The sequence below is a fragment of the Hibiscus syriacus genome, unplaced genomic scaffold (assembly GCF_006381635.1).
Source record: "Hibiscus syriacus cultivar Baekdansim isolate YM2019G1 unplaced genomic scaffold, ASM638163v2 tig00002942_pilon, whole genome shotgun sequence".
In the NCBI taxonomy this organism is placed as follows: domain Eukaryota; kingdom Viridiplantae; phylum Streptophyta; class Magnoliopsida; order Malvales; family Malvaceae; genus Hibiscus; species Hibiscus syriacus.
This window is the reverse complement of record NW_024061958.1, coordinates 137,280-154,818: the sequence shown is the minus strand read 5'-3', so window position 1 is coordinate 154,818 and position 17,539 is coordinate 137,280. Positions and strand designations below refer to the sequence as shown.

Below are 17,539 nucleotides of genomic sequence, written 5' to 3'. Positions count from 1 at the left end.
CAAGCTAGTAGTCCTAGTTAGTCCTAGTTGGCCCAAAAAGATTTATATGGATCAATTGTAATACTCTACTAGTTGATACGTCATTAATGGATTTAAAAGAAACTTGCTTTTGTTTTCCTTTAGCACAAGCATCATAGATTTTATCATTATCAAATTTTAGTTTAGGCAACCCTCTTACTAAGTCTCCTTGAATTAACCGTTGCAAAACACTCATACTAGCATGTCCTAGTCTCCTATGCCATAACCAACTATCATGTTCATCCTTAGCAACTAGGCATAAATTAGTCATATTGATAGAATCTAAATGCACCATGTAAATGTTTCCTATTCTATGACCAACAAGCATAATCAAAGTAGATGCAATGTCAATCAATTTTGCAAACACTTAATTTAAAAATAAGACATTGTATCTTTTGTCAAATTCATCTAATCAGATTATGCTTTAATCCATTCACATACAAAACATTATGCAATGCTGATAATCGAGATTAAGAGCACATGCATAAAGTTTTTGAAAATGTTATGCATTAAAACTTTATAATATTTTAAAAAAAATCTATACATAATCATTAAGAAAAATTTAAGGTCAAAATTTTACAAAACCAAAGTTCTTGAAAAATCGATATCAATTGTTAAAGAGATATCAATTACATTTTAAAAACAATTTTGACCAAGAATTAATATGATGAACTAGAGTTTATAAAACATTACAAAAAATTATTATGTTCATCATACAATATTTTTCAACATACATGAGACAAAACATAATCATTTAGAATTATTAAACATTTAAAACCTCATGCATGCATAAACTAAATGAGCAACCAAATAAAATAAAAAACATTAAGTTTAGAGGTTACCCATTCCTTTTTCATGTGTGGCTAGAGCATCTTGAATATCATCATCTTCATCAACATTGCTCCCACACACCTACAAGAGACATTTAAGTAGATTTTGGTATCCAAATTGCTTTGGATCCTTGAACATTAGTTTCAATGCCTCTTGTTCCTTTTGGAACCCATACTTGTCTAATTTCAAATCGTTTTACTTTCTTTAAAGGACAAGTATGTTCCTTATGACCATGATAATGACAATGTGAACATATTGTCATTATTGAACTAGATGAATTATTTAAAATGATATCTTTTTCTTTTGTTAAATATTCAAGCTTAACTTTCAAATCGAAATTTTCTTTTTCAATACTTTCAAATTTCATTTTTGAAAGCTCTAAATCCTTCTTCAAGATTTCATTTTGATTTTCAAAATCCATTTTTGTTTCTAGAAGAAGTTTGTTTAATTTGAAAATTTCTTTTTCAAAGTTTTCAGATTTTATTTTTGAAAGCTCTAACTCCTTTCTCAACATTTCATTTTGATTTTTCAAGTCTGTTTTAGCTTTCAAAAGAATATCATTTTTAGCAATAAATTTAGAAATCAATTTATTGTATTTGGAATTCATGGTCTCAAACTCTGAAAATAATTCATCATAAGCATATTGTATCTCATTAAAAGATTTTGAATTTAATCTATTTGAGTTAGAAGATACCTTTGGCTCTGTGAGAGCTAATAGAGACATCACATTTATTGGTTCTTCTTCTTCCTTGTCTCCATAGATCTCCTCAAGCTTATCCCACATCTCATTGGTATTTGAACAAGAAGAAACTCCTTTATATACATTAGGATCAATTGCACAACACAACATGTGCATAGCTTTTGTATTTTGTTGAGCTTTCTTCCGTTCTTGATCACTCCACTTCTTTGCCTTATTTGTAGGAGAAGAATATCCTTTATCGATCATCATCCAAGCTTCCATATCAAATGCTTGGATAAATATCATCATAAGCTTCTTCCAACGACGATAATTTGTTCCATTGAAGTGTGGAGGCACGCCAATTGGTCTGGATTCTTCCATGGAGAATGAACCGGAAGTGGACGCCATCTTTATCGATTTAACTCTTCCCGGATCTACTCAAGAGGCAGTTAAACCTTCAAATGAGTCAAGCTCTGATACCAATTGTTGAGTTAATTGATTGACGGAATCGGCCAAGAGGGGGTAAATTGGCAGTTAAAAATTTGGTGTAAGTTTTTGCAGAAAATTGAAAGTGATTGCACAGCGATTTAGAGTGGTTCGACTTTCTCAAACAAAGTCTACGTCCATTACCTTAGCTATCAACACTAAGGATTTTCCACAAATTCATTAATTTGTCTTTCTTTTGAGGATAAAAAGTAACCTTACAAACCCTTAAGAATTATACCCCAAATTCTTGATAACACTCTCTCCCAAAGAGAACAATACAAATTTGCAAACTTACAAGGAAATCCTCACAAAGGTAGATTGTTTGCACAATTCTAGAACGAGAAAAGAACACTAAAAAATAATTACAAATGAGCACAAATGGTGTTCTTGAAAGTAAAGTGAATATTGAAAGGAAAATTGACTTGATTTGCATAAACTTGGTGTTTGATGCTTTCTCTCTTGTTTCTCTATATATATTTTTTGATCAAAGGCTTCAGAACTTGTTTAAATACACCTTGAATCACTTCTGAACGTTGGGGATCATTAATGAAGTTATTGGAGCCGTTTAAGTGTGAAAACAATTAATATTTCTGCTTGGAGCGTGGGGGGAATCGGTACCCCCTCATGGGGAATCGGTTCCCTAAGTGTAAAATTCAAATATTTCGACCGTTAAACAGGGGGAATCGGTACCCCTTGAGGGGAATCGATTCCCTCCGAGCATACTGGAATTCTCGGAACCAAACCATTCAGGGGGAATTGGTTCCCTCTGAGCAATCTGGAATTTTTGGCTTTGAAATGGTTCGAAATATTTTGTAAAATTATTTTGAAATTATTTTAAGTTTAAATCTTAATTTTACACTTGAGTAAGGATTAAAAATGACATTTGAAAGATTTGGATTAATATTTTTGATATTCGAATAATTATATCAAATATACTTAGAAAATCTTTTTGGAAAATCTTAAAATTCATTTATCTTAATTTGTTATATCGAAATATCAAAATGTTTTCAACATATTTTAGATTGAATTTAACAATAAATTTGGGATTATGGTTAGAGACTTGGGTATTAGGTTTAATGATTTATGTTTAGGAATTTATAAATTTAAGGGGATTTGATGTTTTGATCGGTCAGTCACATGTCGTTGGGTGTTTAGTCAATTGACAGTGTTGATGGTGCTGACAGTGATAAAGAGATTAAAATCAAGGGTTTAAAAGTTTTAGGTTTTATTTTAAGATTTGAAATTTTTTAGGGTTTTTTTTAAAAGATTATATTTTTTATTTTAAATAAAAAATTACAAATTTATCAGAACGTGATACATGTCATTTAACAGAATTTTTAATGACGCTTAACATGTAGGTACCTAAAATAGTAACGGAGAAAATGTTTGACACCAGATTGAGTAAAAAAATATTTTAGGTATCTATTTAAGAAAAATAGATAGTTTGAGCACTTATTTTGATATTAATCCCATAAATAAATATCAATACCAAAAGTTGATAGATTCCCTTATTATATCGGTGATGAGTCTATTCGACATAAAAACGTTTTGTGCTTTGTCAATATATAAATGTAGCAATCGTGCATCCGGTTAAAAACTATCATTATTATTATAAATTATCAAATTGATATAATGTATAAATTTTAAAGACTTTCGTTATTATTATATCGAATCATGTTATTATTTCTGTTAAATTTTTAAAAATCAATGATTTAATTAACTACGAAATGAAATGTTGATGATTTAATTGACAAAACAATTTGTTTAATGTTTGTTCATAATAAAATTAACACTACAACTTAATGGCGAAATAATTAGTTTAACTGATAAGACTAAATATGGTAGTTTTATCTAAAAATCACCCTAACAGTTAAATATTACTTGTCAGACACTCTTTCTCTAAATATTATCGATCTAGCACTCTTTTTGACAAAGTGCGGATCATGAGGTGCGCCTTTGCAGGGTTCTATCTGAACTGGTACCACGGTGGTAAAGTACGGATCATGAAGCGGGTCTTTGCTTTAAATCCCAAATGTCCCACCTTAAATATCACCCAACCCCGTCCCCCTCCCCTATAAATACCCCCTCATCCAACACTCATAACACACACAAAAACACTATATTTCTTCCTTGTTTATATCATTCTATTAAGTTTTAAGTAAGTACAATTATTATTTTTAGAAGCTAAATTTTTATTATATTATAATCATTTAATAATTTATTATTTATTGTACTAATTTTTTATTACTTTTTGCAGTTATAAAATGACAGGCATGTTGATGTTTTTAGATGAGAAGTATATATCGAGTCATTTTGTTGATACGGTAATAATTTTAAATTATGTTATTTTATTTATTGTGAATGTTTTATTAATTTATTTTTTTGTATAAGTTTATATTTTAATTTGTATATTATTTATTTAATTAAGTGAACGACCGTTTATTAGATCCATTTACTCGTAACGCTAAATTAGAGATACTGAATTATGTTTGGTCGTATTTAGCTCAGGCTAGATTCGGTTACATAGTGAAATATGAAGGGCATTGTAACCTTGAATCCAACCTTATTTCTGCACTGATTGAGAGGTGGAGACCAAAGACACACACATTCAATCTTCTGTATGGGGAGTGCACTATTACGCTTGAGGATGTTTCCTTACATTTGGGGCTTTTGGTAGATGGGGATGTTATTTCTGGTATGGAGGATGGTGATTAGCATTCCTTGTGCGAGGAGTATCATGGAGGTATTCTGCATAATTTCAACGGTGGTTGAATACCGTTATCATGGTTGGTTAGAAATTTTCGACAGTTGAGTGACTACTGTTACGAGGAACATGCCCAAATATTTGCTTGGGCTTGCATATTGCAACTCATATGAGGGATCTTGATGCCTGATAAATCTCGCAACCAAGTTCATTGTATGTGGTTGAGTAATCTCGTAGATTTTTGAGATGTCAGCTCATTCAGTTGGGGCTTCGTGGTTTTGGCATCTCTGTATAGAGAAATATGTCGAAAAAACTTATTATTGAAAAAATGTTATCTGTGGATGTCTCATTCTTCTGCAATTATGGGAGTGATACCGCATGCCCTTTTTTATGTCCGGTCGTGAAAAACCTGTTAGTTTTCCCATTATTGTTGATGTAATTTCAATACCAAGTTTGTATATAAATGATTTTTTTGAGTGTATAATGAATTTTTTTACACTGAATAGGTGATCATATATAATACAAGACCACCGTGATATATCAGACGAATTGGAAAAATTCGACTGCTCGTTGATCAAAAGGCTGGTACATAGGTATGAATTTAAATTTTATTATTTACCTTTAATTATCGTTATATAATTAGAATATTATTTTGATAAGAATTATATATATTTGTTTTAGTTTCAATGGGCTCCTTATTTTACTGAAGATATGAGGCGTTGCATCCCACCTCATTTGAGTGACTCATTAAATGTATGGATAACCATGGTCTCTCTGATATGTTATGATATTGATCGAGAGTTCTGTCAATTTGGTTTCGTACAATCTATTCGTGATGCACCTATGAATCTCGACAATATGCATAACATCGATAAACGGGGTAAAAAAAGTCAATTGGTTGATGAGGCACATCGAGTGGGTAATGATCTGGGAGGATCGACATGGATGCATTCCTCATAAGGAGCCAATCTATATGGATCATTATTTGATTGCGGATGACTATTATCAGTGGTTCAACACGAACGGAAAATCGTTCTTACTTTTCGAGAAAGCACGAGGCAGGAGCATTTATTGGCGTCGAGAAAAATGTCCACCGTAACAACATCATCATCCCCCGACTCTTGGACTGAGAGCAGACGCTTCCGACTCGTCCTCAGCTGCAGCACCAGAAGCATCACAACATATACTGGTTTATATTTCGCAGCCGTTTCAGATGTCACCACAGTCATTTCATATGGCACCACATCCATTTATGATGCCACTGCATCCATTTCAGGTGCCACCACCGTAGGGTTTTATGACACCTCTTAACTGATATACTCCCATACTTATAGATCTAGCATAGTCTTCATATACTACTTATTTGACGGGTGATGCTTCACCAGAGACGTAGACACCTTCGACTAAGTTTTCAAATTCATCGATGTCAATGTTTTCGCAGTTTTCACAAATTTTTATGAGCGATGGGATGATTAGTCATATACCTCAAGGGTCTTTATTCTATGGAGGTGCCACATCGTTATCCGTCCCTCATCAACAAAATGTAGTTGCTATTGCTGCTGCTGCTGCTGCTGATGATGAGAGTGAGGAGGAATAGCAATTTATACAAAGAAATCCTCATCGAAGTTTACAACCACAGCCATGTGGAATACATTCAAGACGCAGACATCGATATATTTGTTTTTATTTATTTTTTTAATATTTTTAAACCACATCTATTGAAAAATAAACTAAGTTACATGTTAGAATGATATAGTTATTACAATTTTAAGAAGACGATTGATATTATTTGTCCCAAAATTTAAAAGTACAATACTTTCGAAATTGTATGTAATAATTCTTGTTAATGAAAACGAGCATGAAATGTCATCGTACTTGTTTTTATATTAAGTTTGATGTCTTAATGTGTCACTATAGACATGAGATTAAGTTAATCTAATCTGTTTTAATAAGTATAGTACCTTATTTTACTTTTTCGATTATGCGATTCTATGTTCATAGGTGACACTGTTTTTTGATCCAAAGACAAAAATAACAGTTCAAACATCTTTCGAGATTCACAAAATTGGTTGAATGGGAATACATGAGTAAGCATAAATATATTATATACTGTGGGGAGAAATTAATTCTTTTATCAAAGTATATTTTCTTTTTTTAAAAAACAACACATGCAAATTAATTTCTTAATTAATATAATTCAATTTAAGGGCAATATATGTTTTTTTTTCCTCTTTTTTTGTTGTCTATCGTATTTATCGTCGACGTTTGAGTAACATCCAATGTTTTTAAAACCGGACCGGACATTGAACCGGTGAAAGTATTGGTTCACTGATTCAACCGGGTTCAACCGCGGTTGAACCGGATTTTATATAAATTTTTTTTTTAATTTTACATAATATTCAAAGCAATATTAATATATATGTAACACTTTTTTTAAGTTTACAATATTAAAAGGTATAAAAATATCACAAGTCATAACATATATAAATTAAAAATCATAAAATCAAGTGAAACAAAATGATTCAAATCAACTACAACATAATATTTAAGGTAAAACATATTAAATAATAAATATAATTATATAACTATAATCAAAAAAATAAAATTGGGACTTAAAAAAATCATAACAAATGATGTCATTTAGTTTAATTTTTTTATAAAAAAACAATCTCACATGGTTAAGAAACATAAAAGAGCATCCCAAAAATTTAAAGAGTAAAAATATGAGAACAAAACAATTCCACATGGCTAAGAAACATAGAAGAGCATCTCAACTTACTTCTATAAATAATAAAGGTAATTTGACATTCAAAATCATGGAGCCTTTTGGTGAGCACAGAGCGAATTATTCTTTCGCTTCAATTGAGCTCAAATTTTAGCTTCAATCGAACTTCTAAATTTTTTTTAGTTCGATCCTTTTCGAGTTCAAGTTTTAATATTATATTTCGAGTTCGAGTTGAACTTGATAATTTTTAGCTCGTGAGTTTTTTAGTCGAGTTGAGCTTACTTTTAAAGTTTTCGAGTTCGAGTCGAGCTCAACAATACTCGAATTTGACTTGGCTCGTTGAACAAACGACGTCGTTTGGTTTAATTTTTTTTAAAGAAAAAAGTGAACAGGTGGTTCAAACTGGTTTTGCCGGTTTTCAGCCGGTTCTATCGGTTTTCAGCCGGTTCATTGCTAACCCAATTTTGTGAGGTAATCGGACCGAACATGCCACCGGTTCACGGTTCAACCGGTTGAACCGACCGATCCGGTCCGATTTTGATAACAATGGTAACAGCTGAAGGACGAGAAGGCCAACTCATTCTCTTCTATCCACCGTTTCTCTTTGTTGACGAATTAACAAAAGAGTAAACTACATAAATTGTTACTTATGTTTGAGTAAATTTCTTTTTTCTTCACTTATGTTTTAAAGTAACGATTTAATCGGTAATGTCAAATTATATTAATACTTATGTTTGAGTAAATTTCTTTTTTTCTTCACTTATGTTTTAAAATAACGATTTAATCGGTAATGTCAAATTATATTAATCAAACGGTTGAAACTTGGGTGTCAAATCCAATAACTTATTTCTTCAAAATTATTTTCTCTAAGAAAAAAAATGAAAAACAAAGCTTTTTTTGATAGCCATCCGGTGCTGACGTTCCATAGACACTTCACCAAATCTCACTTTTCTTCCCTTAATCAGTATTGCGTTCTTTTTAATTTTTCAAGTAAATTTTAAATGGACAAAGTACATAAATCGTCATGACTATATGATGTTACTTTATTAATTACTTCAACTATTAAAAATATAAATTGATCTTTTAATTATAGAGAATTATTTTTTTAAGTCATTTGATTATTAAAAGTTACAAAATGATCAGTCGATTATTTATTATGTTCCAAATTCATCATCTTTCGTTAAAATTTTGATGGAAGTCTAAGGTGTACGTTAACATGCTAACTGAGATATGATAAAATCTGATACCATAATTCAAACGACTATCATATCTCAGTAAACATGTTAACGTCCAATTCATATGAGCGTTAATATTTTAACGAAAAAGGACGAGTTTGGAACATAATAAATAGTTGGGTGATCATTTTGTAACTTTTAACAACCGAGGGACTCAACAAAATAACTACCTATAGTCGATGAACTATTTTATAACTTTTAATAACTAATACATTCAATAAAATAATATCTTTTAATCAGGGGACCATTTGTGTACTTTACCCAATTTAAATATTCTCTTTCTCTCTCTCGTTTTTGCAGTGCATTAATAACAGCGATTTTTTTTGGGGTGTAGGGTTTGTTGTTTGTTTCGATAAATTCCTTCTATTTCCATGGCTGCTCCACCTGCAAGAGCTCGAGCTGATTACGACTACCTCATAAAGCTTCTTTTGATCGGCGACAGCGGTAACTATTTATTTTCTTTGTGTGTGTATATATATATATATATATCTTGATTTGAGATGAGGTCTACTCTTTAATCTACACTGATTTTGGAAATGTATGGGTTCCCGAAAAGGATTTGATTTTTTGTGTTGATTTTCTAAATGCAGAAAGCTTAGATGCGATGCGAGGATGTGATGTTTATTTCGAGCTCACTAGCTTAGATTAGGCTTCGTTTTAGATTCATAGATTATCATTGTGCGTTGACTTTATTGCCATAAGTGAGGTTGAATGGGAACAATATTGTCTGTTTTAGTGATTTTATGTTGAATCTATAATATGGCATCCTTGGTATTATATTTTAGGTTGTATTTATTGAGGTACTCTTTGTTAATATAGCTCGCTAACCTAGGGGATATTTAGGTGGATATGAAGGTTGAGCCTTACTTGGTTTGTACGTTTGGATGGATAACCTTTTCTTATTTCAAGGGATTGGCTGCTGGAAATAGATTTAGTTGTTTGCAATTTGGGCTTAATGGTTGATATTGTAGTAATTCTTGAAGGAAATTTTATTGGAAATCTGCACTTTCTTTTGAATATGAGTTCCAAACAACTCTGTTATGCTATTGTGGTTGGACAGGTGTGGGCAAGAGTTGCTTACTTTTGCGTTTTTCGGATGGCTCATTTACTACAAGTTTTATCACGACAATTGGGTAGGTGTTATCCAGTAGCTGTGTAGTGGTCTTATTGTTGTTGTTGTTGTTGTTGTTATTATTATTATTTTACAAGAGGCATGTCGTTTAATAAGGTTGTGTTTCCCTTGGCAGAATTGACTTTAAGATAAGGACTATAGAGCTTGATGGGAAAAGGATCAAGTTGCAAATTTGGGATACTGCTGGACAAGAGCGGTTTCGCACAATTACAACTGGTTAGTTTTTGGGCTTTGAAGGTGTCACTAACTAGAAATGAATTGTCTAACATAATAATAACTTACCTGAAAGATTGAGTAATTCAATCGAATAAACTTGTCATTTGCAGTGTTGTCGTATGATGTGAGTTATCATTTGTTCTCACTCTAATATTCTCAAATTTAATAACATCTCTGATTCAAGGTTGTTGTTGCTTTGTCTTCTCTTTCTTTGTTTTTGGGCCTTTTGGCTCTCCTAGGAAGTTAGGAGCCAAGTTAGGACTAGGAGTTTGTATGCTTCAAGGGTTTGTTTCTCTTACGCTTTCATCTCCATCAATTTCCCTTCTTTGGAATTGTACGGCAGGACTTGGAAATTAAATTACAAAGAACAGATGTTAGAACTGAAAACTTTTTTGGTTCCCTGGATGCATATCCTTTCATATTTTCTGGATTCTTGCTGTTATTATTATTATCATTTTTAGGTGGTTATAAACATCATGTTTACATAACATGGTTGCTTGCTTCTCTCTTTTTTTAATACTTATCTAGTTTTGTCCTTTTGGGATGGTCATGGTAGCTCCAAGTTTCTACTCTCTCCATTGCATCCTGATTTTACAGTCTTTTAGAGTCTTTTCTTATTGACAGAAAATTAATTAACATTTTCTTTTTGTGCAGCTTACTACCGTGGAGCCATGGGAATTTTGCTTGTGTATGACGTGACTGATGAATCATCTTTCAATAGTAATTACCGAACTTTGATCTTTTGAACTTAGTATTTTTATACATTTGGTGTTTAATCTTTCCTACTTTGAATCTTGACAAATGTTTTCGACCTAATTTTTCCTGGAACTTTTCAGTTTCCTGTAATGTATGCTCCTTATCCAGTGATTTGAAATTTTAGTCTTTCTCCATCATAATTATCCTGTCAACACAACTAATATTCATTTTTCTCAGACATTAGAAATTGGATTCGTAATATTGAACAGCATGCTTCGGACAACGTGAACAAGATTCTGGTGGGTAATAAGGCTGACATGGATGAAAGCAAACGGGTATGTTCTTTTCTTCTCTTCCACCTTTTAGAAAAAAGTGCATATGTGTGTTTGATTGTTTGTCTTCACATGCATTTTTGTTACCCTTCTGTTTCTGATACTGGGCTTGAAATTTTTCTTAAGTTGATCCAGAACTTATTTTTCAGGCTGTTCCTACCTCAAAGGGCCAAGCTCTTGCTGACGAATATGGCATCAAGTTCTTTGAGACTGTATGTAATTTTTTGCTGATACTGTAGTTATTTTTGCTGTTTAGTTGATCTTTCCTGTACGATCATGAGTTCCTCTTATCTTGCAGAGTGCAAAAACAAACTTAAATGTGGAGGAGGTTTTCTTTTCAATAGCCAGGGACATTAAGCAAAGGCTTGTCGACACTGACTCAAAGGCTGAGGTATGGATTCTTTTGCTTGAAGTATCAACTTTTGATTATGCAAAATCCATTTCTTTAGCATATGCATGGTTGTGGTATTTATGGTAATTCATGTACGTATATTGTTTTCATTTATAGCGTCTTTTTCTTCATTTTTACAGCCACAGACAATCAAAATTAGCCAACAAGACCAGGGAGCTGGATCTGCGGCAGCTGCTCAAAAATCATCTTGCTGCGGGGCTTGAACTAAGGACGAGATCTGAAGGGTACATTTCTTCCCTAGGGTGCCATTTTGATCCGGGGAAAACCAATTTGTTACAGTTATTTTGTTTATATTCTCCCGCCTACCATTATTTGAAATCATTACATCTGCAACTCTTTGGTGTGAAATGCTAGATCCTTGATATTTTGCAAAATTAAATTATAGTAGATTATTTGTCAAAATATCACGTGCTTGAAAGCAGACGTGCCTACCATTTTGATATTTGGTATTTGGAACTAAGAACTTCCTAGGTAATTTGGTGAGCGTTATGGAAATGGTGCCAGGAATTGGTGCTTAATTGAACCGACACATCGAGTTCAAGCTAATCGTTTACCTCTCAAGGTAAAACGCTGGTTTGGATCGATTGATTACTGCCTTGAAAATATTCATTCAATAGATAGGTAAGAATATGGCTTAGACGTTGCAAGGGCTCGATTGATTTATGCATACAACCCTGGTCCCGTCTAATAGGTAAGAAAAAATGCATCCTTCCTCCTGGGACCTGTGGGGGGCATGGCTCACACTATATCCGAATCGGACTATCACCGAATGTAGAGCTTAATGGAAGACAATACTGAAATAGTAAGTCTGGCCTTACTGGAAGAAGGAAGGTCTGCTTTCCTTCACCTTTTTGCTCTGGTTTTATGAGAGATCTTTTAAGATTGCTTTACGACCACAAGTAACACGTCTAGATTATCTTTAAGCAAAACCCACATTTCATTAAAGTGCACAACGAAACACAACCATGCTCCATGAATTGAATAGTGCACGTTAGTTTGGTTTATGGTTTTTGGATGTATACATGTTATTAAAAAATACTGTATATGTTATTGTTTTTGATTTATTTGACAAGAATATAAGATTACTATAATATTTGGTTTAAGGAACATAAGACTGTTTGGAATAAACTTTGTTAAATTATATTTGTGATATATTTTCCTTTTAACAAGTTTAAGTTTTAATATTAAATTAAAATATTTATATAAATTTCATAAAATCATTTCTGATATATCATCTAAATTTTATAATAACTTTATATTTAAGATATCAACATAATTAATATGTTAAATAAATTTTAAAAAATTACATGAGTAAGTTATATATAAAAAAAATTATCTATCGATATACACACACACGAGTAATGGGAAAGTTGAAGAATTTTGTTTATTCATGAAATAAATAAAAAGAAAAGAGAATAATACAGCATGAATCAACTTACTTAGTTGTTAAAAGAATCGTTGTTATTCCTAGAGGTAACCGAGTTGGAACACCAACGACTATAACAGGTTGGTTGAGCGTTCATTGTCAAATAGTTAGTATTTAGAACATATATCACTTTATAATCACTTTTGTTTAATAAAAAAGAAAAGAGAAGGATACATATAAAATAAACATACAATTTTGGGAGCCTTCATGGGGCTCTTATGCGCTTGGGAATTACAGGAAAAACAGATTATATTGGAATTGGATAGTGTGGAGGCACTGGATCTCATTAAAGCAGCTTCGGAGGATGGTAATAGAATCATACTATTGAATTACATCGCAACAATGTTACGACGTGAATGGACGGTGCAACTACGGTATGGCTCTCGAAACGAAAATAAGGTAGCGGATTTGTTGGCAAAGATGGCGACTGACAATACTTATGATTGCTTGAAGTTCGTCAACCCCCGGTGGAGATTTATGCAGCTTTACGAGAAGATGATAGCAGTACTGTGTGTGCTTAATATGCTGTAATTTGCTCTTTCTTTACCAAAAAAATAAATAAAAAATAAAGTATTCTTCTGATCAATTGCACTTCAAGATTTTTTTTCTCACTATGAATCGATCTTTCTTCCTCTGAAAAATTCAACAAAAACAAGTGAACAAAAAAGTGGATCGGTCCTCCTTCCTTTGAAGAATTCAACAACAACAAAAAGCAAGTGAACAATAAAAGCAAGGAAAGGTATATGTAAGGATGGACCCATGGGGATGGTGGGTAGGGATGGCAACTCAACCTGAATCTGACGGGTTTCGACCCGACCCGACCCGAAAATATATATAATTTTATCTTATATATTTAGGGATAATTACAATAATATCCCTCCATATATAATTTTTTTCAATTAAGTCACTATTTTCATTGAATTAATTTTTTTTATTATTCGGGTCGGGTCGGGTCGGGTCGGGTGAAACATTAATTTTGTCGGATCGAGTCGGGTCACGGGTGGAGAACCCTTTCTTCTCGGGTCGGGTCGGGTGGCCCAAAAACCCGACCCGACCCGACCCATTGCCATCCCTAATGGTGGGGGCAGTCGTGCCACCTTCCCTCGAAATTTTAAAATTATTATGTATTTTAGTTTTTTCTATAAATTTTTATTGAAAATATATTTTCACTGGAATTTTATAAGTTTAAAAGTTTAAGATGATTCTTAATATAAATTCATGTGTCCGTCCCTCGTATATATGACAGGTTTTGAGGTTGGATCAAAAGAAAAAACAATCTCAAGTTATCTTTATTTTGATCAATAGTGGAGCATGATTTTCAGTACAAAGCAATTTCGTTCTCTTTTTCGACGAGTGGAATGTGCATAAGCGAATACCTCATAAGGATAATCATAGATTTCAAATCTGAATTATAAATTTGACATAAAATAAAGAAAAAGAAAACCCAATCTTGATAGCATATTGGAGGGGGATGTAATGTGAGAGTGGATGTCTAAAGGCACTCAACTGAGGGTGGAATCAATCAATTTAATTAATTGCAACCTACTAACTTATATCTCAGGACGGACACATGATTTTAAGTTAAGGGTAAATTTAACTTATAAAATTTTAGGAGGATGAAAATATATTTTCAATAGAAAATACATAAAAAAAATATAAAATATATAATAATTTTAGATTTTCAGGAGGGGCGAACGCCCTATCTGGCCCGCTTAGATACATCCTTGATTATATGCAATGGAGCAATGCAAATCAGTCACGAAACACTATTTAAACATAAACTTTTGGGGAAAACTTGCAAATACAACAACTCATCCACCACGCAAAGCTACGAAAGAACACATTAAAGACCAGCACTCACATCTCATCTACAAATATCACGATAAAGTTATTAAAAATTTAAGGTTACAAACTCTTAAATTTTTAAAGTGTAAAATTAGATCATTAATAAAAAAATATTTACGATTTTTAGAGACACGATTGCGTCTTTCTGTCTAAACGGCAGCCCATGACAATATTAAGTTCAAATTTAAAATCTCTGAAGATAACTTTTATCTTTTTAATCACCGAGGTAACTTGATTCGTACATTTAAGAATTTTTTAATGCAATAATTTATATTTGAAGTACCTTAATTTAATACTACTTTAATATACGTTATAGAACTTTAGGTTCGTTAAATTATATATCTATTAAAGATAGTTCTTTAATATTAGTTTTAATGTTAAAGAAGAGGCATCGATTCCCTAAGTAAGGGTATCAATACTGATTCATTTTCTTAAACATCAAATCTATAATTGGTATTGGTACTCAAGATGATATCAATACCCTAATAGAGAAGTACCGATACTCCATATAACAGTATTAATACTATTGGGCCTTTTCAGATCATATATAGAATGTTGAATTGATATCCGTACCAAAAGTGGTTACCTATATTGAAAGGTTAGTATCGATACTAAGAAATTTAGTACCAAAGGGGATCAACTTCACAATATAAATAGCAAGAAACAAATACCAGAAAATACCTCACGAGTTCATCACCTAACTAAACTTTTCTGTTTCTTGTATTACAAGAAAACTCAATCCAGACTTGTTATCATTACAAGAATGGAGAACCAAGAACATGGTTCATCATCGGGCAAGTATAAGCCATTTGTGGCTGCAGTTTTGTTGCAAGTTGGGTACGCAGGGATGGACATCTTGTCCAAGACGGCATTAAACCAGGGTATGAGCACTTACGCACTCGTCGTTTACCGACTTGCCATTGCCACCGTTGTCATGGCTCCTTTTGCGGCTTTTCTCAACAAGTATCGTTTCTTCTTTCGATCTCTCTGCGATAAGAACGTTCGTGCAAAGCATTTTTTTTAACTGACATGGAAGTTGGAACCTTTTTGTTTGATAGGAAAGTGAGGCCTAAGATGACACTATCGATCTTCATCAAAATAATGCTGCTTGGCTTTCTCGAGTAACCTATCCGAATTTCGAAATTACTTCAGTGTTCTGTTTTTGCATCGTATGGTAACGTTTAATGTTGACATATGTGCTTTGGCAGTCCGGTAATTGATCAGAACTTGTATTATCTTGGGATGAAATATACGACTGCAACGTTTGCAACTGCCATGTACAACATTCTTCCTGCCATTACTTTCGTTATGGCTTGGATCTTAAGGTACAACCAGAAATAAAAAAAAAAATCTGTAAAAATCAATGGCTTCGATCATACCATATGTGTAAAAGTTTGATCATGTGGTTTTAGGCTTGAGAAGGTGAACTTCAGATCGATCCGTAGCCATGGGAAGCTTATAGGAACGCTTGCAACGGTTGCAGGAGCGATGGTGATGACGCTGATGAAAGGACCGGCGATCGAATTGTTTTGGACGAAGGGAAGCATCAACCATGAAGCAGCGGCAAAAAACAGGACGGATCTCCACGATTCGATTAAAGGCGGCTTGATGATCACAGTTGGCTGCTTCAGTTATGCTTGTTTCGTCATTCTCCAAGTAAGTACCATATATAGAAAATTCTGCAGTGTTATATGTTCAATTATGATATGGGTAATGTGTGTTTTGTCCCAGGCAATCACTCTGGATACATATCCTGCAGACCTTTCTCTTACAGTTTGGATATGTCTAGCGGGCACCCTTGAAGGTACCATTGCAGCTTTGGTGATGGAGAAGGGAAATGCTTCCATTTGGGCTATTAAATGGGACACCAAGTTGCTCACTGCTGCATACAGTGTAAGACTAGTTTCCGATCGATTGTTTACCGCGACCCGAACCAGTAACTTAGTCCGATCAGTTCTTTCGATTTCAGACCGGAACAGCAAATGGATTATCGACATGTTTCAGAGTCCAATTAGTTCTTATTTCATTTTGCTTTTGAGTGGTTGCAGGGCATTGTATGTTCAGGACTTAGCTATTACATTCAAGGGATGATAATGAAACACAGAGGTCCAGTGTTTGTGACGGCTTTTAGTCCCCTATGCATGGTTATTGTAGCCATCATGTCCTCTTTTGTTCTGGCTGAACAAATGTTCCTGGGAAGGTATTCTCTAAATTCATATCAACCGGTCACGACCCTCAGGAAGTACTCGGTCGGTCGATAAATACCGGTAAAAAGCAAAAGAAAAGATGATAAAATGTGTTTTACAGGGTGGTTGGAGCTATCGTTATAATTGGGGGTCTGTATCTGGTGCTGTGGAGTAAAAGCAAGGATTACAAGTCGCCGCCATCGCCGTTAATCGATGGAGTAGATAAAGGTAACAAGGAGAGTTTTGATCATGAGGCCATGACCATCACAGGTGCTGAAAATTCACAAGAGAATTTTCATTCCATTATTGTATAAGACTTGTCCAGAATGGATATGATTTTCAATATTCCCATCATTTTCACTATCATCCAATGATATGATGATTTTATCCCAAGCGGATATATATGATCGACCATCTGTAATCGCTAAGCTTGAAGGAACTAATTATATATATATATATCCGAGAACCACCACACTTGCTTAAATCCTTCACCTAGGATCCTGTGGCACCTGCTGAGAGTTATCTTTGATTAGGGATGGTAAACGGATGAGGCGGGTGCGGATACCGCTTCTCCTATCCTCATACTTACCTAATATTTTTATATTCATTATTTATC

The 17,539-nt window shown here is 33.3% G+C and overlaps 2 protein-coding genes across 2 annotated transcripts; both read left to right on the top strand.

The window, feature by feature from the left end:
- Positions 1–8,361: 8,361 nt before the first annotated feature.
- Positions 8,362–11,908, top strand: LOC120166280 (ras-related protein RABE1a). The gene is made up of 9 exons (XM_039175580.1): positions 8,362–8,407; positions 9,013–9,122; positions 9,739–9,811; positions 9,926–10,026; positions 10,681–10,746; positions 10,960–11,057; positions 11,204–11,266; positions 11,353–11,445; positions 11,586–11,908. Exons 2-9 carry the CDS (start codon positions 9,050–9,052, stop codon positions 11,667–11,669), a joined length of 651 nt encoding a protein of 216 aa, XP_039031511.1. The 5' UTR covers positions 8,362–8,407; positions 9,013–9,049; the 3' UTR covers positions 11,670–11,908.
- Positions 11,909–15,405: 3,497 nt separating this feature from the next.
- Positions 15,406–17,322, top strand: LOC120166059 (WAT1-related protein At2g37460-like). Its single transcript, XM_039175447.1, has 7 exons — positions 15,406–15,700; positions 15,796–15,858; positions 15,946–16,062; positions 16,150–16,393; positions 16,469–16,630; positions 16,786–16,937; positions 17,045–17,322. Exons 1-7 carry the CDS (start codon positions 15,501–15,503, stop codon positions 17,235–17,237), a joined length of 1,131 nt encoding a protein of 376 aa, XP_039031378.1. The 5' UTR covers positions 15,406–15,500; the 3' UTR covers positions 17,238–17,322.
- Positions 17,323–17,539: the final 217 nt, after the last annotated feature.